Raw genomic sequence first — 27863 nt, forward strand, 5'->3', positions numbered from 1 at the left:
CTCAATTGCCACTAATAGCTGTAAACCTGAATCAAAACACATTTAGTGCTTTAATCTGTCATCCCTTCTGTCAAAATTTCAGTTATTCATCCCCTTTTGTAACAGAAGTTCTGGAGAGTGTGCTAACTCAGAAGTAACAGGACAATATGCAGGGGCTGCAAGACTATCAGTGCTGTACCTCAGATCAGGAGTTCTCAAAGCAAATTATCCCAACCATCTGCACTTAGATTGCTCTGGATCACATTGCACAATGGTCTTGGGATGTGCAAAGCAGTCCCTTTCTGATGAAGAAAGGCAGAAACAAGATTCCAGAACTGCATCCAGCACACTCAAGTCACAAATGGGCATTCAGTTCACAAGACTAGACTAAATCTAATCAAAAGTCAAATACATACAGTGAGAGTATGAGCTCCTCATCATGAACACGACAGTACACTTGTACTGGTACACTCTAATGACAGCTAGATTAGTTTTTGAAGAATCACTTATTCTCATGAAGAGATTTTGATCTTAATGGTTATTTCTGCAATTGTATTGCCTCAAAATCCTAAATTCGGTACTTAAGTCTAGATACAAAGGGGAAAAAAACCAAAAAAAACTCTGACATTTAAATTCAAGCTCAACCCCTCTTATTTAGTTGCCCCAGTAAAAGTTATGTTAAGAAGTGTTTAATATCTACCAGCTCCTGCCAGCAGAAAGCAAAGAAAATACTATGAAGTGCAGCATATTTGAAAAATTGTTCTGCAATTGTGGAGGAGAAAATGCATATTTTAGAATAAAATTTTAAAATTCCATTTTGAAAAAGTCATGGCCTGAGCTGCTTCTATCTTTTTAGATAAGACCTTCTTGAACAGATTGCCATTTCCCCAACTATCACTAATTTACAAACTTAATCCAAAAAACCACATTAACCTATCTCTTTCTTATTCAGAGATACACATTTGACCCACAGGCACTAACAATAAACTGAAATACAGTGTTTTCTTAAAGAACAAAGTTTTTAAAACCCAGGATAGTGAAACTTTTCAGTACCTGCTGGACTTACTAAAGGAGGCACACTATCAGGAGTGAGAGACAACTACTACAGCCAAAGGAAAAGGAAAGACATCAGAATAAAGCCATGTCTGAGGAAGTTTGGCAACAGCACAGAAAGCAAGAACACTGACCTTCTTTAAGGCCCACAAGGAACACAATGTGCAAACTAAGGAAAAATTTTAAATTATACTAGCTAACCAAAATAAAACTCCCAACCTGTCTTAGGCCAAACTGCAAACACCTTTTTAGAGAACTTCCAAAAATCTTTTGAGCTTTTTGTTAAGAGCTGTGTATTGAATGCTGTCTTTCTTGCGGTTTACAGTTTCATTTAGGTCTCACCCTTTTGATCTGCCAGTCCCCTTGGAACTAACCAGACTGTATTGCCAGAAGTATGGAATTTCTGCCAAACTTTGTAGGACTCATGATTTCACCTGGTCTCTCTAAAGCCTGTCAGATATGCAATATCCCAAGTAATTATTTAAAATAGAATTACCCCTTTTTTTTGTGCATCTTGGAAAACACAATGCTTGCACCAGATTTCAGTAGAGTCCCAGAGTATTGTAGGAGCTCAACCATCACACAGAGCTTATCGCCTCCCACAAACTTGCTGCAGCAGAACCAAGAGTCGATCCAAGAGCTTAACCATTTCATGCCAATGAAATCACTTTGGGAATACAGCTGTATTGATCATATTTTCCTGTTGTGCTTTCTCCTCTATAAGAGACTTAATTCAGGCAATACACAGAATGCACATTCAGGACAGCCCACAGTCCTGCAAAAGGATGACCACATTTTCCTTGCTAGCCATCCTACACACCATAGTGTAAGAAACAGAAGCTGGCCAAGAGCTGGGGTTCATTTGGAACAATATGTTTTTCTAGACAGGGCCTGGCTTTTCAAACTATGTGCACAAGAACTAGTGCTGGGTGACAACACAGGTATCAACCATGCATCTACCAAACCACAGGTAAATGAGATTACAGCATTTGGCTAGAAGTACTCAAGCCAGTTCCCAACAGGCAATGTCACAGCTACTTCCTCCCCCCTAGATGTAAGAAATGTGGCATATTTCACAGATTCTAAAGCTTTGTTCTCTGTTCCTTCTGCACTAGACTCCTGTGAAACAGATTAATGCCACTAATTCTGTTCAGTTAAAGAAAAAACCATAGCAGATGAGAAAACCCCCAAAAGTTCATTAAAAATTGTATTAGATAACATAAAACATGCCTATCTCCAACAAGCACTCATATATCATGTCTAGACAATTAGAGCCCACAGCAGACTCAGTGATTCTCATTACCTTGCACACATCACCCCTACACCTCCAGCTTACATCCGGCACTCACACCACCAAGCTTTCAGCACCTCATATTAACCATCCTTTCCCTTCTTAACTAATGCAAAGAGAAAGGTACCTCTCACAATGAGTTAGACCTGAAATTGGCTGAACTACCTTTAGGTAATGCTCAGCTATATTTTTTACATTATTTAGGCACTACAACTCTCGGTCACAGAAACACAGGCATCTAATAATTTAAGAGTGATACATACTCAAAAGATTATAAATATCTGTTGCCCTCTATGTATTTTCATCCTTTTAATAAGACGTCTGACATTGTTCATATTATGGTCTCACAAGTAAATAGAAGAAAGACAGTAAGAAAAAGAATGTGCATGGACTTCCAATTTTGCTCAAATTATGTACATCCAACCTGAATGAAGGAATTTGAGAATTATTAAACTAGAGTTGAATGTGAAGGACAAAAGATTTGTAACAGCTAGTGCCTCATTCTCAGTACTAATACAAAAACTTTTGCCCACTAAGCTTTCTGCTAAGGTCAGAATTAGAGAAGCCAGGCTGTGCAGGTAGGATGAACCTTATTGAAGATGGTTATTTTAGCATAACATGATCAATACAGGATGGGGACATAAAAATGGCTATACTGACTGGCCTAAATATTCATCTAGTCTAATATTCAATGAAAAACAGTAGAAAGTTAAATAAGGTATAAGAAGAGCAAAAGAATATAGTTACACTTCTACAATGCGCTTAACTGTAAGTTCCATCTCCTTCCTTTCCTTTCTGCCCAGACAATTAGCACTAATCAGTGCAGTTCAGTAATTCACAAGGCAAAGAATAAATGTCCTAAATACATAAATAACATAATATACTAAAAGGTACTATATAAGTACATTCCAAAATGCTGTGGAAAAAACAATTTTCTTTAAACGTTACCGTTTACACATCCAATTACTATTTAATGAATATAGTTACACATAGATGATACTGTAACTCTTTCTATTGACCCAATATATACATGTTTTTCTGTGAATGTTTCTATTCCATGAACAAGCACAAATAAACAAATTGTATGTTGATCAAAAGGACATTAAAAAGAACATTAGGATTCTTCTGACTCAAAAAGACACACATTTTAAACAGAAATGCTAAAATGTGAAGTAAAACTGCAGTACAAACATGAGGAAGATCCAAAATATTTTTGAAATACACTTTCAGCTGTAGTGCATGGCAGCTGAAAGAGGATACCTAAAGATGATGTTCAGAACTGATTCTCACAACTTTGCCTTCAGCCCCAATCCTTCCTGTGCACTCACCTGCTGAGGGAATCCATACACAACATCCATGTTCTCCCTCAGCCCAAAGTTTCCTTGTTTATACCCAATTTTATTTTTCTAAAACGCAAATTACTGCAGCCCCTCTGGACCTTCCTAGGGGAGACACACTAGCCTTGTGTGCTGATTTTGCCTAGGCTAGAGGTAATTCTCTTCATAGCTGGTGGCTGGGGTTAAATCACAAAAGTCCTTATCTCTGAAGAGTTATGCTCCACCCTGAGCCTATTTACTCAAAAGGGTTCACTTAAATACAAGGGTTAAGTCTTGGGAAGAGGCAGCCTGTGGTAGAGGCAGACATGCAATGTCCAAGATCAAAGAACAGAGAAAAACCCACAGTGAATAGAGGAATAAGGAGGACTTAATATTAGTAAGCATCTTTAAATGATTGTGATTTGAGGATACAAGTAACAAGAATAAAGGCTTTGCTGCAGGGGAGGGAGCAGGGCAGGCAACAAAGAATTTAAAGAAAAGTGCTCTCACCAGCTCAAGGAAACAAACAGTAGAGTTGTCTACCGATGTTAACAGCCAGGTGAGGACCTGCTTTAAATTTCAGTGTCTGGTAGAAAAATGGGCAGCAGGGCCTGGAGAAAGCCATTACCATGTCACCAAGGTACGTCACCAAGGTACATCACCATCCCTGCCACCATCATGCCAGAGAGAGCAGATTCAGAAACACATATCAGGACACACAGGGGTAAAGACAAAAGCTTAAAGCCTAGGAATCCAGATTTTTTTAGAAGTATTTTTTTTAAAAACTGGAATTAATGTGCAAATAATTTATTTGTATCATCTCCCTACTAACTGCAGAAAGACTAATTTTATTAAGCACCACAGAGAGACAGGATAAAGACCTGTCATCTCCTTTCTAAGTCCATGGGTAAACATCCCTGGTTTCAAAAGAATGAGGTCCTGTGCTGTTCTTTCCTGCCTAGTCTTTCTCACACTAGAGGCTTTGAAGATACATGTTAAAGGGAAGCCACAGCCAAAACAAACTCCAAGCACCACATCTAATTACACAGAAAAGAATGGTCTGTGAAAGATATTAAAGAATCATCCATAATCATAAAAGAAAAAGTCATCTGAGCAATCTCAACATACATCCAGGGAAAAATATCTGGGTCTCTGAATAATTATGAAGAAACAACAGAAATCAATATTAAGTATTTTTTAGTTAAGGTACCATCTATTCCAAGTATTCCATTGAAAATACAATGGCATATCCACGCAGCTTTCCTTTTAAGATTCACAATACCTCCCAGTTACAAAACCAAAAATATACAGCTACTATGGAGGTAGTAGATGACTGATTTTGAGTTTGCAAATATCAGGGATGAGATTCAAATCCAAGATAGCACATAGCAACACTATTAGCAATGCTACCTCTCAAATAATTCTCCCACTAGAATTATACAAAAATGCATTGTCACAAACCAGCAAATAGGCCTGTAGGTCTTACATACAAAGAAATGAAAAATATTTAGCATCCCTTGGTAATGCACATACCAGGAATATCTTAAAACAAAAGAAAGATCTCCAAGACTTCTGAGACAAAGGTAGGGCTTATTTTTCTCCTCAAGAAAATGTCTCTTCAGTATTTTGATTTAAACACACACACTAAAATTATACAGAAGAGACCCACCTCTCTGAAAGATGAAAAGTCTCAGCTCAATCTTGTATGTTTACACTTTTAGTCTTACCCTTAAACAAGACTGAATTGAGCATAACCGCACTGAAGGTTTAGCTTCTAACACTGGCATATCAAATTTCAAGTCAACAGCTCTTTTATTTAAAATATGTTAGATAAAAAGGTAATATGCTCTCTGTAAAGAGTTCCCTGGAGGTTAGAAGAACCAATAAATTAACTGTTACCATATGCTTGGCTCCTTTTGGCAAAATTCAGTAACAAAACACTGCCAAACCTCTTTAGGCGAGCAATAACATTTGGTAGCTTATAGCACAACTTGGGAAAATAGAAAACAGGGCAGAAAGCTTGGAAAATAATAGAAGAAACTTCATTTCTATCCTTCTATAGTTAGCTACATGCTGTTGGAAGAAAAATTCTAACAGAGTCAACTTTATGGGTCTGATCTATGACAAACAGTTGTCTTCTCAAGAAACACACGCTGCCTAGTACAGTAATCAAATATTCCATATTTGGCTTTTCTAAACAACTAGAGATATGAATGACCTATTTTGAAAGCAGGAAGGTTTGAAAAATTAGTATTCTGAAGTGTTAAGATGCATACTATCAGTGCTTCCATTATGGGTTTATTTCATTATAAATTAGAAAGTCTGGGCTTATTTGCAATGCAATGTTCTTAGATTTTACTTATCCTAAAATTAAATACTTCCCACCCCTTCCTCCTATATCTTTTATACCTATGTAATTGAGATTAAATTGTGACAGATAAAAAAACTTTAACAGTACACCTCTAATTATAGTTATAGACTGGGTATTTTCAGGACATCTATTACAGACATTTTTTTTAATACCAACAAAAAAAAGTGAGGGCAAACCTGCCTGGTCCTATTCCTTTACCAAAACAGGCAGGGCTTGCTCTGTAGCATCAGTTATAGGTAATCAATATTTTTTCAAATATGAAAATGTCAATTTTTATTTTATTTTTGTAATCATCTATGATAACACAAATTCATTATTGTTCTTATTTCCAATAAAATGGTTATAGCCAGTTCTTCATGCAATGATGGTTGGTATGTAGATGAAAAACAGATACTTGAAAATCCCATATTTCTTTAATCAACTGCATCATCCCAATAAATTCTAATTTTGTTGTATAAAAAAATACTTGTTATTCAGCTTACAGTTCCACACACATCTGGCAAGCAGTGTCAAGTAGGCTGACATGTATAGGCCAGACATTTCACTTCTTAAAGTCATGTTATTGCATGGTTAATCCTATATTTGCATTAATTTGATACAAGCACTTACAGGTAAAAATAATCCCAAAGTATAGGTCTAAAGATTATAATAATAAGCCTCTGGAAGGTTTTACCAGAGGAAAAATATTTTTTACCATTCCATGGATGTTTGCCTCATTCAGCCATTTGGGATTTTATTAATAATCTTCTCATTACTGTATTCATCTTCCAATTTCTTATTTTTTATTTTAAGTAAGACAATTTCTGTGAAGACTTGACACTGAAATCAGAGACTTCATTACCCTGCAAAATATATCCACATTTTAAAGTATTTAAGAGGGTTAAACAAAATGCAAACATTTAATGCAACATTAAGCATGTGAAATAAAAACTTGATTGCCTAAAGCAAGCATGCTATGCTGTTACCCTGGTGACAGGTTAAAAAAGGATTGTGAGCTGAATGGCTGTATGATATGAAATTAAAATGTTTCACATTGAACAATCCAAAATGAATTGGGAAAGGTTAGAGCAGAGGAGAGAGAAATCAATTCTCCAATGGCAATGGTGAATGGAAGTGAAGTCTGAATAGGATTTGCCAGTGGGGTGCAACAGCTGCCAAATATCCTGCAGCCAAAGAATTACAATAATACTGATGAAGTGTGCAAGAGCTTTTGGAATCATTGCAGGGAACAGAGAAATACTCCTACAATAATGAGGCCATTCTGTGTCCCATCCCACTTTTGCAGTTGAATCAAAGGGAAAAGAAATGGTTGAAAATTGTAATACTGAACAACAAAGGTATAAATGAATTACCTATCCCTTCAATCAGTATCTTGTATTTAACTGCAGCCTCTGTGAACATGAATGAAGTAAGCATGCTAAAGAATGGACAAATCAAGACACATACATGTACAAGTATGCAGACAATATTGAATGAGAGACTTGCTTCCCATATATTTTGTTGACAGTATTTCTACAGCACCAGCATCCAGAATAAGCTGTACACTACACAAACAAACAGCAGGACACAACCAGTGCCTCAAGGAACTACACAAGGTCAGGTGCTGATGGTCATGCTTATCTTTAATAATCCTAGAAAAGAAATATCAGCAAAACTTCTCATGCGAATGCAATTACAAATGTATTTACTGAGCTTAGAGTCCCAAGAGGTCAAGAAAAACATTGCCCTTCCATAAAATTATCCTAGACAACTTCATTTCTGCCCTTGGAAACTCCAAGTAAAATACACAGAGGAAGACAAAAACATATCCTAAAAATACCTGTGAAATGACCAGGGAGCACATGGCAATAAGCACACACCTTGTCAGTTTTACAGTTTCACGCATACACATTTTACACACAGACAAATATTAAAGAACAGGTTTAGGAGGTGTAAACCTGCAAGAGAGGAAATAATCGTTGGGCTAATAGAGGGGATCAAAGTAAATTAAATAGAGAGAGGTCTTGTAAAGACAGGATCTTGCAGAAGAGGTCATAAGCAAAGCACAGATGAGAAAAAGGCCAGATTAACAACTAAAAAAGGGACAGGAATTTGGCAGCACAATAGAAAACATTCACATGTCTATATTATGCAAATTCAAGTTTCAGCATTAAGTGAACAGTGTTGTGGTAGCTACAGAAGCTATAAAGCTCTTACAGCAGATGCTGTTTTCCCAGAAGACATGGTGAAAATAAAAAATAAACACAGAGACTTAGCCAGGTCCATTTACTTCAGTGAAAGCCTTTCCCACCAGCAACCACCTCAGCAAGATGCGGGGATCTTCCCAAGAGATGTTCACCAAGATTCAAACTTTAAGTAATTATTATCTTCATAATGATTTCATAATGGTTAGCAACTCTAAAGATTGAGCAAGTCTGGATTTCTGAGTGCCCAGAACACATTTTTGCCTACAAATGACAGGGATAACAAGCTATGGAAACTTCCCATGATAGACTGCTCTATTCCTGGAATAGCTGTTTAGGACTCATATGGAACATACAGCTGTACTTTCAAACAACTATAGAAATACCTTATATTACCTGTGTTTTCAATCTGATTGCATTAATTAATCAAAGAAAAAAATACCATATATGGACTCTGTAGAATAAATGCTACCTTAACATCCCATTCCAACTTTTATATTTTCCATAGAAGTTCATTCCCAACTGGCAAAAAATGAATGTTTCATTCATTTGCAGCTACTTTTTTGTTTCTAGCACATATAATCCTCTTTCTGTGATAAAAAACTGAACAACTGAGAAGAATAAATGATACCAGATTCAAAGACATCTAGAATATTATATAGGGCATCTGGTTTTGTAGTTATTAAGCAAGATTACAAAAAAAAAACCAAAACAGTAATGACTCACAAGAGGTCAAAAGAACAACATTAGATAACAGCTAGAGAGACAAGAGGGCTACCACAACCAGAAAAGCTCATTATAAACAAGGATTTCACATGAAAAAGAGGAGAACGGGGCCTTAGTACCTTGCAAGTCTATGGCAAAAGAGAAGACCACACAGTGAATAATGGTGTGGAGCTGCAGCAGTTACACAAACATACCAAAGACTTTCAAAGGCCTAACAGTAAATCATGGGAAGAATGCTCAACTTGTTGAGCAGGGGACCAGAACAGTAAGGATAAGGCAGTGTTTTCATGAGCTAAGGATGACTGCATAACTCCAAAGTGGGGGAATGAAGAAAGCCACAAGTAGGCTGGACTTGATCAACCGTACCAATGCAAACAAAGTAGTTTATCTCTATATAGAGGGTATCTGTAGGATACATAAGTATTCATCTTTAGCAGCACTTGCAATAACTTCCAAGTTTATGTTAATACTAGAGTTCTAGGGAAGAAATAAAAAATTCAATTCACATAATACAATTGATACAGTTCAGCAGTGCCTGTGCTGAAATTAAGAACTCTTTCTCTTTCCAAGAGGCTGGTTCAGATGACTCCAGTGAATTTTCCTGACATCATCTTCCTTCTTTTTAAAATTAATGTAACATAACCTTATTTTGTGCTGCTCCAGCAGTGCAGGAGAGCCAGAAAGCTTTGCTATTGGGCAGCTGATCATCCTTCCATATGGGGAAGCCCTAGGCTGGCAAAGAGCTGGCTCTGTCCCAGACTCCAGCAGGGTAATAGGTGTAGTCTCTGCGAGAGCAGGAATGCCTGAGAGGTGTGGGACTCTACTGCTCTCTGAGCAGTTCCCTCACTGCCTTATAACCAAGCAATGGCAAGGCAAACATCAATATAGCTGTACTGAAATAAACCCAGACAGGAACATATAACGATTCATTAAACGTAAAGCTAAATAAATTAATTTCTGTTCTTGCAGCTCACCAGCCATTTTATGTTCACTGCACTGGACCCCTGGATTTCAGAATTCTAAAACAAAAATTTAGCCCAACTATTTCAGAACTTGACAAAAACTTGTTTGTATTTTAACTTTTCACTATATACTTTCCTTCCTGGGAAAATATTATTTTATGCTTAGAAAGCATAAGCCGTTTTAGGTCTCAAAATACTTCATACATGTTGATAAACAGATATTTACAAAACTTCAATAGGGCAGCAAAGTATTAAGGCCACTTTGCCTTTTTGTAAACTGGACTTCTCTAAGGTCCCACAAGAACAGTTTAACTCAAGACCCCCAATCCAGTCTTCCATATTAAACACACAAGCAAGAAAAATCTTTAGTGTTTTTTTTTCCTCGCTAGCAATTTAAAACATTTTCCAATGTGTTACCATCTTTTTGTGTGTAGCATCAGGTAATATGGGCATGCAGCCTCACCGGTTTTTTTCCAAGTCATAAACGATGAAAGGGTAAAACCCATAGAAAAATTAGGAAAATACACTTAGCAGCCAACACAAGCAACACATAGGAAGTGCTGCAGGCAATTGGGTTTAGAAGTATAAACATCACATTAGTAGACCCATGAGATAGCATGATGTAGCCACACCTGGAGAGACACTCTCCTATTCCCCTCCCAACCCACTAATGAAAACAAGTCTGAAGCCAAAATGTGAAGATTCAACTGTACAACATCATTTCTGGTCTCAAAGGCTAACTACATCAAACAGACATAAAATAAGCTGGATTCACTTCAGCCAAAATATGTTTCCACTTGAAACAAGATCAAGTTCTGTCTAGAAGACCTTGGGGTTTTACTAGATGCTGTAAATCTGTTCAGCAGCTGTGGGTGGCACCAGTTTCACAATAAAGTGGACTATGGAGTAAGTAGGAAAAGTTCTAGGCAAAATAACTAAAAGCTGAACAATGAAACAATCATTAATCATCCATGGCTCTTTCCTGTAGGAAATATGTGCCCCTATTATCTGGATATCACAGTGAAATATTCACATTATTATGTGGTTCACAAAATACCGAACACTTTCATTAGCAAATCATCTTTCAAAAAATACTTGAAAAAACACTCCAACCAGGAACAATCCTAAAAAACCAAACCATCCCACATCCAATTTTTCCCAAGAAAATGGGTTAAATAAAAAACAGTTAAAACTAAAAAAAAAAAGCACACACAGAAAATGCTCCAAATACTTGATTGCATCACAAAAGTAAATACTCGTATTCTTTTAACTCTGAGCTTGCATGGATCTCCAACAGCTGTTCTAGCCAAAGCCTGGCAAGTGAGTTCTAGTTGATGAGGCCAGGGGCACTATATAACAATACAGACAGTGGAAACTCACCTGTGGGCGCTCCACCCAAACCATAACACCATTTATTTGGGCACAGAAAAGGCAAACCAACCTTGGGCTTGTGACCTGCACTAACCTCAACAGCAGCCAACCTACTGCAATGAAGACCGCCACTACACAGGTCAGGCTGGCTGAAACTAGCTGAAGGAAGTTGGGTACCAAAGGTGGAAACAGCTGGCTGGTCATCAGAATATGCTTCAGTAAGAACGTTACAGCTGATTATTCAGTCACTCAGGGGACTGCAAAAAACATATTTTCCAGTCACACAAGAAAATATCATCAGTTATAGAGAAATCCCCCTCATGAGGCTGCTACTAGTCTGACCTGTGGTAAAGAGCTCTGACTCCCTTTTATGAGCTCACATCTTCCTCCTTGCTACACATTCCCACTCTTGTAGCTCTTCCAGAATAATTTCCCTTGTCAGAAGTAACCTGCTTCTGACAGAATGATCTGAAGTAAACTATTATTAAATAGTTTCTATGCTAGCATAGGTTATTTTACACACAAAATCACACCTGCATACCTGGGGAGGACAAGAAAAGACAGAGAACAAGGGAGGAGCAGACTGCAACAAGATTCCTTAATCTGGCTCAGCTGCACTTCCATCTGATTACAGTCCTGGTAACCCTGACAGTGAAAGCTGCAGCTTCTGTGAAGAGCTCCAAGCACAGTACTTTCTGTCTATCTGACCAGAATAACAATCCTGAACATGGGCTGAATAAATCACAAGGGAAAAAAGGGAACATAAAATACCCCTACAGTTGTGAAAAGAATGCATATTATAAATATTGCTCCAAAAAGGGAAAAGAAAACAAATTAAAAGCAAAGATAAGCATATAACTTTTTTTAGCAGAAAACTGTCTGACAGCTGTGACAAGTTTAAAAGAAATAATGTATGATTTCAAAATACTACTCTTCAGTAGTTTTTTGCACAAGACTTGCTCAGTTGCTTTCAGTGCAGATGAAAAAAAATGCTGTCAACATAAATAGTGCCAGAGAGCTGAAATCCTGTAGGTGATGATCAGTGTATCAATGTTCATGTCCAAAGCATTAGGAGAATGTTAGGGATCAGCTTTGGAGCATCCAGTCTGTCTAGTCTGCTCACACCCTCCCACACAGATCTAAAACACACACAGACTCCAAATGCCCAATTGTGCCATAGTGAACATTGCACCCAAGATCAAAACTGGCCTTTTGGATTTGTTGTAGCACAAGTTCCTACTCTGAACTTTTTGTTTACTAGTATTTTTCAAACAGAGTACAGTCTTATGAATAAAGATGTTTCCTTTTCCTCTGGCCACAACCATGCTCATTAAAAAATACCCACAATATGGAGCACCTTCAAAAATAAGTGAGATGCAGTTTGGTTAAGTTAGGGATATGGTGAAGAATCCTTGATGGGACAATAGTAACACATGTGCTCCACAGTGCTCAGTCCCCTCTAGAGGGAGTCCACTAACTGCTCTAAGGAATGGAGAACACTGTCCAAGACACTGCACAGTTCTTCGACCTCATTCTGCCTTTGCTTCTTTCCTTTTTCCTTAGAACAAGCTGTATGATTCTGGGGAAAGGATATCATTATCAGGTTTGGTTTCTTCAGAAGTTACTCACCAGTAAGCATTTTTGCATTAGCTCATCCTTACTTGGCCTCAAACAGGCAGCTTTGCTATCATTAAAGCAAGTGGATCTAACAGTATGTATGTACTGAAACCATGAGACATTCAATAAGAACCACACTTAGAGAAAATTCCAAGGCTTGACTTCTGAAGGAATCATAAGTACACACCATCATGGCAAGAGAAAGCGATTCCTCTGTACTGAAAAGATTTCTTAGCTTCACCATTTAAAATCTGAAAAATCTTACCTTAATCTAGTTTTACAGATGTGTGGTTTTTTCATGTGACCAGACTCCCATGGTGGAAGGATACCTGTAACTGAGTTTGGCTAACATCCAAAAATGGCCTAACTTTTTTTCAAAGCAGGAGTGCATTTGTTTCCCTAACACAGCAGAGAAAGAGATGGAGGACCATGTCTGATTGTTCATTGCCATACTTCATCTACACCTCTGTTACTCTCAGTTAAAATAGTCATATGTGTCTTTTCTATTAGGATACACAGACACCTAGTACTAAAAAAAGTATGTGCAAAAGAAACAAAAAATTAAAAGCCTGTTCAAAAATTGGATTACTTCCTTTTCTTTTTAGCTAGTTAGAGCAATTTACAGGGAAGAGAGAAAAAAATCACAAATCAGAGCAGAGAATGCAATAGCAGTTTGATCATCACTGCTTAAATTAACAATTCCTATCCTTATTCTAAGTACAAAGTAATCTATCACTTCTCTGTAGCAGTACCAGACTACTTAACTTCCTATGCTGGCCAGTAAAAAACTAGAGTCAAGGCCCCTCCTCATTTTCCCTGACTCATCTTTTTTTAGGTGAGAGCGGCCTTTGAGTGTCTGTTCTTCTCCCTATGCTGTTCACTATGGAGGATATAACTTGTGGAAGGAAATAAAAAGGTGCTTTACTTTCCCCTATAGATGCATAAGGCAAGCAATGACCCAGCCTGCATATGCTATACATTACAAAGCTGTTATGCTTGCCCTAAGTGTCTCTTTCTTTTTCTTTAATACCATATGGTACTAATTATCTTTGTGGGTACAAATAAAAATAAAGACTTCTTGAAACCACATTTGATTTATTCCTGACCACTGAAAAATCAGTAATAGAATACACTGTCAAACCACTGGCATGGAATGTGAATAATGTCTACCCTGCACTAAAACTTCCCTTCACATACAAACCTACATGCAACTACATTACAAAAGATGAGGCAAGGAGAGTTATGCTGAAGTCAGGACTCCCTGTGTACAACCACTGCTAACACCAACTACACAAACAAGCTTCACAAATTCAGGTTATTTTAACAGAAGGTCTCAAGGCACTGACAGAGATGGGCCAGAGGACAAGGAAAGCTAGACATCCTAGAGGAAAAGAGCATACTATTCAAAAAAGCCAAAGAAGTAAATTAGCATTTTGACACGGGTTCTGCAATGGCTGAACAATTAAGAGTACTGCCTAGGTCACTGGCAGCTACAATTCAAAAAAATGGAGGAGTGGGGGAATAAAAGCACAAAAAAACCCATACTTAAAGCAAGGTGTTGACTCTTCCATCAATTACCTTCCACCTTTACAGTCTGAAAGTGTTTTCAGAATTAAGACTCTAAACTATTAAGGTTCTTCATCAAGGTAGCAAATTACTCACAAATCTACAATATTTTAAAGCTCTGTAGCTGAATATTCATGTTATGCCAAAGTGCTTAGATTGCTTCAAATGGGCACATGGGAAATTTGTGATGCTCAATTTGTGGTTAGTTACTAATGCAGCAACATTTTGCATTAATGAAACTCCTGATGTGCATTAATTACTGTACTGGCTTGTAACACATTTTTGAGCCTATTAGTTTGCTAATACTTAGAATAAAAATAATCATGTATGACTTGTGCAAGTGGGGAAATGTAAGCCACAGCTCATTTGAATTTAGAAAAAACAGACCATATTAAGAAACCATGCAGTTTCTCACCAGTTATTCTTGTGCATGAGAAGATGCCATTAATGAAGTGCATCAGCACATCTGAGTTCTTAGAAATGAACTTACCTTGGAGTCCCTAAAAATCGCTGTGATCTCAGTTGCTCAGCCACATACAAAGATGCTGCTGTTGCCAGTAGTTGTCTTCTTTCAAGATCTGTCAACTTGTGTCCTAGTTTTCAGAAAGAAGTTTAAAAAAATTAGATACCACAGACCAACACAGACACAAAAATAAAAACTACCAGTAAAGACATTGCTCAGTCCATACATATGAAAGCTACATTTTTCCCTCTAAATTAGGATGAGGCGTAGCATAGCAGACGCTCTGAGTTTCAGAGTTTAAATTGCATGTTTTCATACAAATCAGCCCAACTGCTAACACTGGTATCTCTGTTAAAAACAATTTGACAACTGAAAGAAAAGAAACTGAATGATGCTGCAGCATCTTGTTTTCGTTACTGAAATGTCACTGGTTGACATATTGTGCCTCATGCTGGTAAGGAATCCATCTGTATATTAGAACTTACTCAAAATACAGAACACTCTCAGTACTTTATCTGAGGCAAAGGCTACGGATCTTTGAAACAAAAGGGACAGCTGAACTGTATAAACCCAAAAAATAAATGGCGATAAGGCAACTCATCAGCCCTGGGTCATTTAGTGTTATTTGTGTAATCATTAGTTCACAACTAATGGAGTCAAAAGTGACGTTTGACACTTTAGAAGCAGAAAGTGGCTCAAAGCAGTCTATAATCTGAAGGCAGGCAACCTAACAAATATTTGGTAAAAAGATACAACCGGTGTGACAGGAAGCAGGTTTTCTCCCAGTCTGGTCTTGTTCCAGAAAGTGAAGGTTAAATACAGATTCAAATGTCCATTCAAGAGGCTAAAAAGAGCACAGTAACAGAACTCTGCCCTCCCCATCTTTAGGTCAGAAATCACACAAGACAGATTTGGTATGAAAAGATGGCAAATAGGTGGCCAAGAATTTGGTGGCAAGATTCCAGAGAAGGGCCACCGAGATGAGTAGAGAAATGGAGCACCTCTCCTATGAGGAATGGCTAAGAGACCTGGGATTGCTCAGCCTGGAAAAGAGAAGGCTTCAAAGTAACCTAACTGCAGCTGTCCAGTACCTGAAAGGTGCCTGCCAGAAAGATGGAGAGAGAATATTCACAAGAGCATGTAGTTAAAGGACAAGGGGGAATAATTCAAACTGAAAGAGTTTAGATTAGATTAGGAAGAAATCCTTTACTGCATGGGTGGTGAAGCACTGAAACAGGTTGTCCAGGCATGAATGCCCCATCCCTGGAAGTCCTAAGGCCAAGATGGATGGAGCACTGAGCAATCTGGTGGAAGGTATCCCTGCCCATGGCAGGGAGTTGGAATCAGGTGATTTTTAAGGTCTCTTGAAACCCAATCCACTGTGTAAGTCTGTGAGAGAGAAAAAAAGACAAAGTACTTGGTCTACAAGGCAGGAAGTTAAAATTGATATAAAACAGGATAAGAACTGCAAAGCTGAATTGTCATGAAGAAAAGAGGTAAACTTTACCCATGAGAAAGATTTTGCACAAGTGAAAGCAAGAGCGTTTCACAAGGAAGAGAGGAGGAATGCAAAATAAAGTTAAAGGTAGAGAACTGAAAGACTTTGCTGAACTCAGTTACAACACAGCTCTCAAAAAGTGCTTTATGTGCACATATGACAGCAAATGCCATCATTCAGAAAAAGTACAGATTTCACATGAAAGGATGGGGGAAGAGCTTCAGAAGGCTCTATCCCCCAGAGGAACTCTGGCCAGGGAGACACATTTGCTTCCAGTACTGCAGCAGACAAACAGTAACACAGATCCCTTCTATACCTCCACCCTCCCCATGGCCTCAGTAATGGCTATGTAATGTAAATTCACATTCCCCAGTACTGGTTACTAGCCAGTGACAATTTCTATCAGCAGAATAAAATAAGGCTAATGAGATCCTGAAGAAAATCCAGAATGGAGACTGCTGTAAAGGACTGGAGCAGACTCTACAGCAACAAAGCCACAATTTCAAAACAGGATGTCTTCTGCACAGAACCCATCATTCCACTGGGCATATTAAACAGGGTTAGGTAAAGAGGCTAGTTAAGAGTCCACCTCAGAAATGCAATCATGCCACAGTGATGGGAATACATTCATTAAAGTCCAGCTAACAGTACAAAGAAGTTGTCACAGGCCAAAAAATGTAAATGTAAAAATAACAAAACTCAGAAAATCTGCATCAATCTCTTTTTAATTTAGTCTGCATTAGCATATTCTGGCTGAATATTACTGCAAGTTCCTTTGCTCAGTGTTTATTTTTTTATCTGCCTTGAAATGGAAACTGTCTTCACTTCAACAAACACATGCAGAAATCCAAATGCTGAAAGGTTTAGAACCTGGCTTCAGAAACAAACTTGATCTTTCCTTTGCCAGTTACTAGAAAAACTGATTGCGAGGCAAAATTCAAAAAGCACTGAACTTTTGTACTACTTGTACATACACACACACACATATGTGTATATATATAAGCCTTATGTATTTATACATTGCAATAACAACAATTATCTGGATCTGAAATGTGCCGATTTTCCCATTGCTTACACACAGTGAAGAAACTCTGAGATCATTTTTTCAAAACACTGAATCTAAAACTGATGATTTGTTTATGTGCCCCAGCTAAAGGCATATCAGGAATCTGCCCTAAAGCCTTTGCCTTTCAGTCCCCCTGCCCAACACCCATGGCAAGACCGCGTGACCAAAACTGCACATTCCCACCTGCTCCAACACACACTGTTAGAATCAACTTAAATAAAGGAACAAGGTAAAACTAAAAAGGTCCCATTTCAAAGGTTTATTGCATGACCTCTGTCGTAGATGAAGTAACTGCTTTTGAGCTTGCTATGCCACAAAAACTATTTTCTTCCTGTATCTTCAGTAAAAATCAAACTCCAAACAGCAAACAAAGGTCAATAAGTTGAAACAGGTTAATAACTGATCAAGAGTCACACTCGCTTCATTATTACTGCCAACATAAAAAATATATTTATTCCTTTGTCACTATTGACAGCATTTGTGTCACACACATGGCAAGCAGAAAATCAGTTATGACTGTAGTATCCAATGTACGATTTCTGGGAGATAAGAGAAACTGTTAACAGGAACATAGCAAAATTAGGTTCTGGTGCCTGGCAATAAACATACAAGCCTACCACAGAATGTCCTTAGCATAACTTTGGAGGCATACCTCAGAAGTTTGATTAAAGGCTGCTTCCTAAGGATAGCAATTTACTTTTATTAGGCAGGACAGACTGCTGTCAATACTTAGTTGATATGCCTTAGTTCTCTGAACTCCAGTCCCATTCCCCTTGCTGTCTGCTTTTGCTCTGCTGCTAGCTCAGCTCATTCTAAAGAGTTTTGAAGTCAAACTTACAATTATATTACTATTTTTGGAAATACACAAATGTTCCAGACAGCAATACCTTTGTTTTCCATCAAGTATTATTCCCCTTCAGAAGCTACTCCTCAGGATTTCAGTGGGGTGTCTTGAGGAATAAGTTAATATTCACCATCAATAAAGATATAACAACACAGTCCTTCACGTTCACCATTCAAACTGATTTGGAGAGCAACAAAGCTACCTCTGGAGCAGTTGTCCAAGTGCTTCCTTGAAAGAGAGTGAAATGAGTAAGTAGCAAAGGTCCCCCAACTTCCAACACAGGAAGTTACACCATTGCTCTTCCCTGCTCTCATCACTGCAGACTCCTGGCTTACACAGAAATTTCACCTCCACAATGAAACGTGGAACTGGCAGCTCCCACCTCTCTGTTTAACCTGGGATAAATTTCTGATTATCAGCTGAATTAGATAAAGCAAATGCAAAAGAGGAAGAATTATTATAAAATTAAGTCACAATTAAAGGGGTAGGAGCAGTGTTGTTCATATTATTTAAAAGTAGACTGCACACATCTATTACTACCAAATGGCAGAATGCTAGTCGGAAGGAAGAAAAGAAAAAAAAGCATTTCTCTCTCATTTCCCTGATGTTATGATTGCTTAAATCAATATTATCTCAGTATCCCCCAAGCTGAGTCAAAAAGGTTCATGCAATTACTTTACATAACCAACTTCAAATTAAATTACATAAAGGTCATTTTTCCCACAACAGTCTCATTTGCATTTTGTCCTAGAAACATGTTTCCTACTATCAATTACAGGGAAAAAAAACAAAACAAAACAAACAAGCCCTGGTTATGTGCCCCAGTAAGTTACTTAATACTTGAAGAGTGACTGTTTTCTGATAGGGAAGAATAAAAAGTGAAAGCATAATGTGAAAGATTAAAAGTGCAATGCATAATTTGGATCAACACCAATGTAGGCAATGTTTATAACATTCCTAGGTTCTATCTCAAGTTTTTCCTGCTGGATTTTGAAGTTAACCATAACAGATGGCACCTATACCTGAGGCAGAAAACAAAGTTGAATGTTATAAATACTAGATTCCAATGCAGAGAAAATGAATGGAATTAGAAGCAAGCATATCCTATACTCTAATACTGACAGACAGGGGAAGCTGCATTCCCCCTCCTACTAATAGCAAAAGTCTCCAGACTTAAATTTAAAAGTCATATCTGCAGTCCCAATTCACCTAAAGAGCACTTTCACTCAGAAGCATGGAATGACTGAGGCTGAAGGGACCTTGAAAGGCCCTTCGTTTATCCAGCATGTCCCCTCCCCACGAAGCAATCTCAACATCAAATTCAGAATAGGTTGCTCAGAGGTTTGTGCAGTGACACCTTTAAAATCCCCAATCCATGACCCCTGACTCTTGCTGTGCAACTCATTGAGGAGCCTGGCTTCATATGCCTGGGAACACACGTCGAGGTGCTAGAAGGCTGTCCTTAGGTCCACCCTAAGCTTTCTTGCTTCCAGCTGGTTCTCCCAGCTTCTCCCTACAGGTCATCCGTTCCAACCCCAACACCACCCTCGTGGCTCTTCAACAGACTTACTCATGTTTATTGCCATCTTTCTTACATGCATCAGGGGGTTAAAACTGGACACAGTTTTCCAGAGATGGTTTAATAATTGTTAAGCAGAGTAATAATTGCGTCCAATGCACATGATTACGATAAACACAACATATCTAAAAGCCTTCACCTCAGACACAGCCTCTGGAGCCAATATGTCATTTCAGAAGAGAAGTGTTTCCTTTTTATTCCTTTCTGTATTAGAAATATAAAGAATTTCTGTTCTTTCTCTCCATTCAGATGAGGCAAACATGCTAGAAGAGGGAAAGTAAATTATTCCTGGTTTTTTTTTCCATGCATTTTGGGATGACTTCTGTGATAATCTCTTGGAAAATGCCCCATCTTTCATTGGCACATGAGGTGTCTCCCAAAGAGAGTGACTGATTTCACACACCCTTTAATGACCAGAAAGAGTGGAACAACAAGAAGAAAATCTCAATATTTAAATAAAAAACTAGGAAAATATAAATTGTGAAACAGACTGAACCACAATGTCCTATTCCATGAACACGGTACTAACCCAAAGATCCTTTAATTTATCTTTGGTCCAAGACTCTTGGATCTTTGTGAAAACAGAGATACACTGTTTGTGCCTATAAAAGAGGGATAACACACAGTCAATTTCCTTCTCATCAGGCAGGCTAGAAAATACAGAGGCTTGCCAGGTTGTTTGGAAGCTGTAGAAGAACAGTGCATCTGACTCCTGCATGCTTGGCAGACATTTTTATTCTATAAACAAAGTGCTTGGAGGCCACTCTAAGACAGGCACCCCCTGACCTAATCAGTGCTCCTGCACCCACCCTCAGATCCACACACCTCCCAAAACATGCATGGGTGCTCAGAGCAACAACCCACTCCAGTTCACCTACTGCCAGCCAGCCAGCCCTCACATGGACAAGAAAGGGCATGACAGGAACTGCTTTCCCACCCTAATCACACTCTGCACAAAGTTACTTTCAGCACAGCTAGTATTTTAAAATAACTTGCAATAAACAAACTACTTCTGGCAGTGAATGTTTACTTAAAGATGGGAAGAAAGAGTTAAACTCTAATTATGAAAATTACTAAACATGCCCATTCTACACGCAATTTGAAGAGAGCATCACATAGGTTAATGGAAAAGTAGCCAAGACACATCTAATAATTAATTTTTTCTTAACTTAGAGTAAAGGTCTTCTAATAAAGGATTATAATGGAATTCATAAAAATGAGACTGGAAAACAAAGAATCTCTTATCTTACTCTTAAGACTCAATATTTATACTTGAAGAAAAATGCACATACAAAATGGGCCAGTACTTTATGCAGTCACCAGAGAGAACACAGCTGAGATTCAGTACTTATCATCAGTGTAGATCACTACAACTGTAGTGGCAATTGTGCAGGTTACAAAAGAAACACAACATGTCGTGCTTGAGCATGAATAACACACATCTCTATTGAAACGCTTCTATTTCTTAAGTTTTCTAAGTTTAAAACACTTCTGGTATGGATTCCTACTGTTAACAGCAGCACATATTTTTACATATTTCCAGATCTGTGTTGCTCTATACATTGCTCTAATTTTTCATACTGTCACAGCTCTTTTTTTACAGCTATTCATTTTCTATAAACAATAGTAAGATATATGAAGCTACTTAATTTTCAAATCCTCCTAGCAAAGTTTACCCTGGGTATTTATATTAAAAAGTTAGTTTAAGTGATTAAGAAATTACTTATAAATTAGTTTTTGTCTTTGCTCCTCTTCTTGAGTTTCTACCTGTCATCTACCCACAGTTCCCAGTTGAGTCCTTGGATTTGTAGAAATATTTTTTATTGGGTTCTTAAAAAACTGTCCTCAAATTCAAGTCATCAATTTTTTTTTAAGCATGAAGGATTTGATCCAATGCAAGCTACATCATTAAAAGGGCTCTCAGTTTCTTTGGTGAGCTTTTAATCACTATTCACAAGTAACTATTCTTGAACTGAAGTTCAATGCCATAATATGTTTCTTTATCTATAATTAAGAAGGCTAATGTGTGCTTGTGTTTGATATGTGGAAGGAGATGAGCAGGAATTTTCATACAGCAGGAAAAAAGTCTAGGAATTTCACATGTGCCAACCATTAGTTTCCATTATGAAGCTTCACGATATCTGTTCTTGTGTCTTCTGGCGTCCAGACCAAAAGCATATCTTTAAGAATCTATTAATATAATACTGCCATTTCATTTATGTTTTTATTGTTCTCAGTTACATGCTAGGGGAGGCAGCCTTCTCACAATATGGTATTGGGACTCTAACATTTTGCTTCCTTGCCTTTTTCCTCCATGCCCCTCTCCCCATTCCCAGTCTGCCACTCACATTGCACATCTGCGGAAGTTCACCAGATTCCGTCATGAGCTAAGTCAACCCGGGAATTTACAAAAAAACTACTCCAACAAAAGCAGCAACAGTAAAAAAATGCAGGTTTCATGGTGATTTAGAGGTCTGGATCTACTTAGGAAAATTACTGAATAGTCCCAGAAAGCCGAGAGAGGCAAGACATGAGATTCTGTATTAAACTGTCAGGAAAGGGAGAGAGGCCAGCTACAGCAGCACCAAGCCTTCAAGAGCAGATGAGCAGCATACCCTGGAATCTCTGCTGGATCAAAGCCAGCTGAGTTACCCAAAGATTAGCTAGGTACCCCCTAGCAAAAACAACAAAGGAACTTTTTAACTTGAAGCACGGCAAGCACACTGCCACTCAAGGTGGCTAACACCTGCTTCCTGCAGTCTCAGTCAGGAGCCAGGAACAAGCAGGATGCATCAATCCCACATGTAGGACTGTATCACACACAGACTTGTCAATTACATCACGGTATCAAGTAGTTCTGGTGCAAAGAATAGTCATCCACACACTCACACACTGAGTCCTGAGGTAAGAAAAATCTGTTCTGCTCCTTAATGAGACTAGAATTTGGCAAGGTGCCAGTCATGTCCAGTGACTGCCAATCTGGCACTGCTGCCTCCAAAGTGAGATGAGGTTTCTGCCACATTGGATTAATGATGAATGGGGGAAAAGGAATCTCCACAGGACTCATAAAGGACCCATGAATGATGAACTATAAATACTGACTTTTTTTTAATAAGAAAGATGTTCTGCCTGGTGAATGCCAGCTGAGGTGAGAGTCCTGTATGAAAGAACTGAGTCTCTGACCACACAGGTCAAGAAAGCACCTACAGCAGCTTGGCTAAGAGAGAAGACAACATTTCAAAACCTGATCTGTGTGAAAGGAAACCAATGTATTGGTTTTCTTATATTTTTACTGCAACCATTGGTAAACATTTTTGAAATTGAGTAGTTCGAGATGCTGTAAAGAAATAATTGCATTTGTGTTTATGTTAACCTAGTGTATGAGTTAACAATTTCAAAATTATGCCCATTACTGTGTGCAATGTATATTAAGACCAGGGTACTGAAATATTAAAATAAAATGCCAGATCCTCCAGAGGAGGCTACAGAGAAAACAAAGGGTGCCAAAAGGCAATTCTAAAGGTGATACACCAACTTAATAAAGAAGCAACAGTGCTGAATGAAAACTTATCCAACTATAGTTAATAGCAGAAGTACTGTGTGTAATGAAGCATGATTGCATAGCAGAATTAAATTTATGCTTATTTTACATATTTCATGTGACCTATAAATGCTTTTTTCTTGACGTTGGGTGTATTTAATTTACTATTTTAACACTAGAAGTACGTATTTTGCCTTCTTGAAAATAAAAAAGTTAACTATTTCAACTTTATGCATTATTTAAAAACTCTAATTGTGTGTATACACAGATCTATTTGAAGAAAAAGTAAAGACTGGGGAGCACGTCAGTCTAAAAATATAAAGGAGCAATAATCAAAATAACACTACTTAAGAAAAGAAATATTTCCAAATGGAACAAACCTTTAAAACCATCAGGGTAAACTTCAGGAAGGAATTTAGTGCTGATGTCTCCTTGAACAAAGCGTGGATGGACGATCACTTCTCGCAGTAAAGAAATATTGTGAGCCACACCTGAAAACAAAAAAAAAACCAGATCAACACAAAATCAGGTAATATTAATCATAAAATACAGTAGGAAAGGACTTCTAAAAATATGAACTCCTATTTTTCTGGAATAAATACTTTTTCACAATTTAGATACCATAGTACTGACATAACCAATGTAGATTTACCAGTTGTTTCACTCCTGCTTCAACACCCTTTTAAACACTCCATTTAATAAAGTAAACAATCCAAATTGTCACCTCATCAAGCCTAATTCAAACACCTAGTTGAGTTAAGGACAGGAAGCACAACCAAGACACTTTCGGTTCCATTCTAGAAGATGCAGGCAAGACCAGAGCTATCTCCGTGAAATAACAAAATAGTCATGACGGTAAATATTAGCTGAATTCCACTGAACCCTGAATGGAAAATATGCACCATGTTACACCCCAATCACAGTAATGAAATACACAAAAAACTTTAACCACTTAGCATATCATTTTACAACATTTTTATAATTTGTAATGCATAAGAGACTCCTGTGTAACTTGCTTACAAAAAAAGAAATTTATTGCTTCCTCCACATGTACTTTTATCCAACCTTGCTTGGTCAATTCTTTTATTGAATACCCTGGTTCCCCTTTGGCACCACTCTGTGACTCTGTTAGGCATATAGCCAACAAAAATTATTTATTTAATTTACAATTACTTATCACAGAAGTTTTAGAGACACCCTTATCCTTTAATTTCTTTGAATATTATGCAACTTCATATTTTCTGCATTTCTTCATCTCTTTCCCATTCCACTTCTCAGCTTGTCTCCTCCATCTCATAAATGATTCTATTTTTAATTTAATAACTTCTGTGTAACTAAATGAATGACTTAATTCTAAATTGCACTTTGCCCGAAGTACTTGCAGTTTAGCACTGAATATTATGGTCACTAAAAGTTATTTCCTTGAAATATTGATTACAAGAAAGGCTTTGTAGAAGGTGGGAGAGAAAAGGTGGTGCAAAAAAAATCCTTGAGAAAAAAACTGTCTAGATCTTTTAAATTTTCTCCTTACTGCAAACAATTTTCAAAAAGAAGGTACTCTCTCTTTTGAGAGTGGCATACAGGTGATCTCTGGAAAGTTTAAGATTACAGGTCAGAAAACCACAATCTTTATCTCCATTTTCTTCTCCATTTTAGAAAGAGATCAAACAAATTCCGATGAGCCAGAAAGTTCCATCTTAATATGACTACACACAATAACATTGGCTCGTAAACATTAATAGTTCTTAAGAAAAGCTGGAATATACATGTAGTTTGGGAGCATTACAAGTGTTGATTTATTCCAGGTATGGATAACTGAGGAGCTCCTACAGGAAAGAGGTTATCCAGCCTCAGTTGTGCACATTCTCACCCCTCTGGCAATACAAAGTAATCACATTTTTTCATCATTGTCAGAGGAGCAGGTAACTCCAAATCACATTGCATTTGCCATTTCACATTAACTTTGGTTCTAGCTGCACACCATTAAGTATAAAATGCAGAGCACATCACAAAACAGTTCATCGCAAAAGTTTGTCTGTGCATTCACATCCCTTGCAAAGCACAGAATTCTGTACTTCACATACGTTTACTCACAAGTTATTAAGATTGTGATGATATGATCACAATTAGAGACAACGTGACCCAATTATTTGCAGGGTTTTTTTCTAATAGCTCTAGTTTAAAATAATACTGAAAAAGAATTAATTGCAAACTGGGGTATTTCAGCTGTAAATTAGGTTATTTGGATTTTTCCCTTGTTGAGATCTCACCAAATCACAGACACTAGCATTACAGAGCATGCAAATTGCTGAGGCTACAGGAGATTCTTTTACACTCCTTTTCCTTTTGTGTTTTTCCAGTTTAGAAGCATGAACAACATCCTTGTTATTTCATATGCAGACCAGTTCAAACACTTTCAAAGCTCTCTTTCCCTACTAGTCTGCTGCTGGTGTGAATTTTCAAGCTCTCTGTGTGGCCATCCCTGAAACCACTTTAAACGCACTGAGTCAGACTCGGCCTCATTGAATCATGAAGTCACAGCTTTAAAGACTTGTTCATGAGCCATTAAATAGCACATGACACAAGCAGTTCAATGATGACATGATAGAAATTTGTCCATTTGATTAAAAGAAAATCCTTGCTGCCTGCAACCTAAATAATCGTTCACATAGCCTGATTTTATAAACACTGATCAAAAGTCACACTGCATCTCCTCTAAACAAAATAATTAAAAATCTAACACTAAATGACCATAACTTGGAAACAAATAATGTCTGTCTTTGTCTGCTACAGATTCCCCCCAAAATTCTCTATCTGACTAGTAATTTGAAATATCCCAGAGACTTCATCTATTACAAAATCAAGAAGAGGATGAGTCCTTCAATGCTGCCCAACTTTGAATCCAGGATTTAAACATGCTACAATGTGTAACGAGAGCATCTCACATTTTTCTTTCCTAAACTGCTATAAGATCCCTGGTAAGGTGATGGCTGATGACAGATGACAGAGCTTGGTGTCTCAACTGACTGCCCCAAAAGACCTAAAATAAAAAAATACTATGAGTATTCTTAATTACTTCTAACTCATGTGCATCTGAAAAATATGAGGCTTCTGCAATGTTTTAAGCTCCAAAATTCATTTAATAAGTTCAAAAGAGCAGAACTAGGTATTTGGGAAGCAATATAAAATGCATTTTACATACATGAATTAAAAGTTTAATAAACAAGTTTCCCTTAAAGTATCATGAAAGGCTATCTTTATCAGTCCCCATGATCATTACGTGAGAAATGACTGCATGGTTGATCTACTTCTCAAGACTGAGTTGATACTTTTAGTGATGTACCAAATCATATGGCTTTTAAAGAAAATTACCAGTGTAATCCTTCAGAAGTCTACAAGTTTCAGATTTGCAATTTAGTGTGACCTCTGTCAAAGTTCATAAGGTCTCCATCTGTGTGTGAGTAACTACTAGGCTACAGAAATATGGACCCCTAGAGCAGCTTGCTCCTGACTACCTGCTGCTTCCAAAACACTGGCCAGACATTAGCCTCACACTCTCACAGGATCAAACAGAGGCTAACAGGCAGTGCTTATTGCATGCAAAGTTAGACACTAAACTGAAGTATATTGTATTTATATTGCAGTGGTTTTCAGAGAATTTTTCTTGATCAGATCTGTAGACTGCCAGGAACAAAATCACATTTGTTAGCCTGACAAGCCATGACATTTTCAACAAACAAACAAAATCCTAAACTATATCAATTCATTTCTCCTCCAGAAAACCAAATTTCACTTCAGCTTCATGATTTTTACATCGTTAAAGCTGAGGCAGAACTATAGCTACAGTTATGTTCTTCTTTCCGCTAAGTCAAAATATAATAAAATATAATAATTACTGGTTTTGTCCCTCTATTTCTTCATTTTGCTTGGCTGTAGTTTTCATACAATATTACATTACTAGCTTCTTTGGTTTCAATTTCTACACACTATTTTCCAGAACACATTTGTAAAAGAAAGCAGACGAGCATTTAAATTACAGAGAGCCAATAAAATTTTTTAAAACTACATATTCATATGCTTTATATAAAACACAAATTGCTGAGGTTCCATTAATTTTTCCAGTTAAATTGTCATTATTGCCTAATGAATACAGGAACACACTAAATAATCACACTGCTCACCAGAGCTTATTAGCAACCTACGTTTAAAGAAGTCCTCATTAAAAAAAAAATTAAATTATAATCAGAAGAAATTGCTCCCCATACTGCCTGTCTTTATCTTGCCTCCTTCCCTTCTTCATTCTCTGCCTTAAAAACTCTGCTAAGTACACCAGACTTTTCATTAACTTAGCTACATACTGTAGCCTAACTCTGAACCTGTTCTCAAAAGAAAAGCCAAAGACAACAAGAAAATGCATTTTATAGAAAACAATTTTAT

General features: G+C 37.5%; 1 protein-coding gene across 8 annotated transcripts in view; it reads right to left on the reverse strand.

The window, feature by feature from the left end:
* PCCA (propionyl-CoA carboxylase subunit alpha) overlaps window positions 1-27863 on the reverse strand; it is a 271373-nt gene that overhangs the window by 113814 nt on the left and 129696 nt on the right. For all 8 annotated transcript variants that reach the window (XM_030945325.1, XM_030945350.1, XM_030945359.1 and 5 more), the window contains 2 exons: window positions 23807-23917; window positions 14926-15028 (listed from right to left, as the gene is read on the reverse strand). In XM_030945325.1, coding sequence (XP_030801185.1) covers window positions 14926-15028; window positions 23807-23917 — 214 coding nt within the window. The remainder of the gene's footprint in view (window positions 1-14925; window positions 15029-23806; window positions 23918-27863) is intronic.

Source organism: Camarhynchus parvulus, chromosome 1, assembly GCF_901933205.1.
Source record: "Camarhynchus parvulus chromosome 1, STF_HiC, whole genome shotgun sequence".
NCBI lineage: Eukaryota > Metazoa > Chordata > Aves > Passeriformes > Thraupidae > Camarhynchus > Camarhynchus parvulus.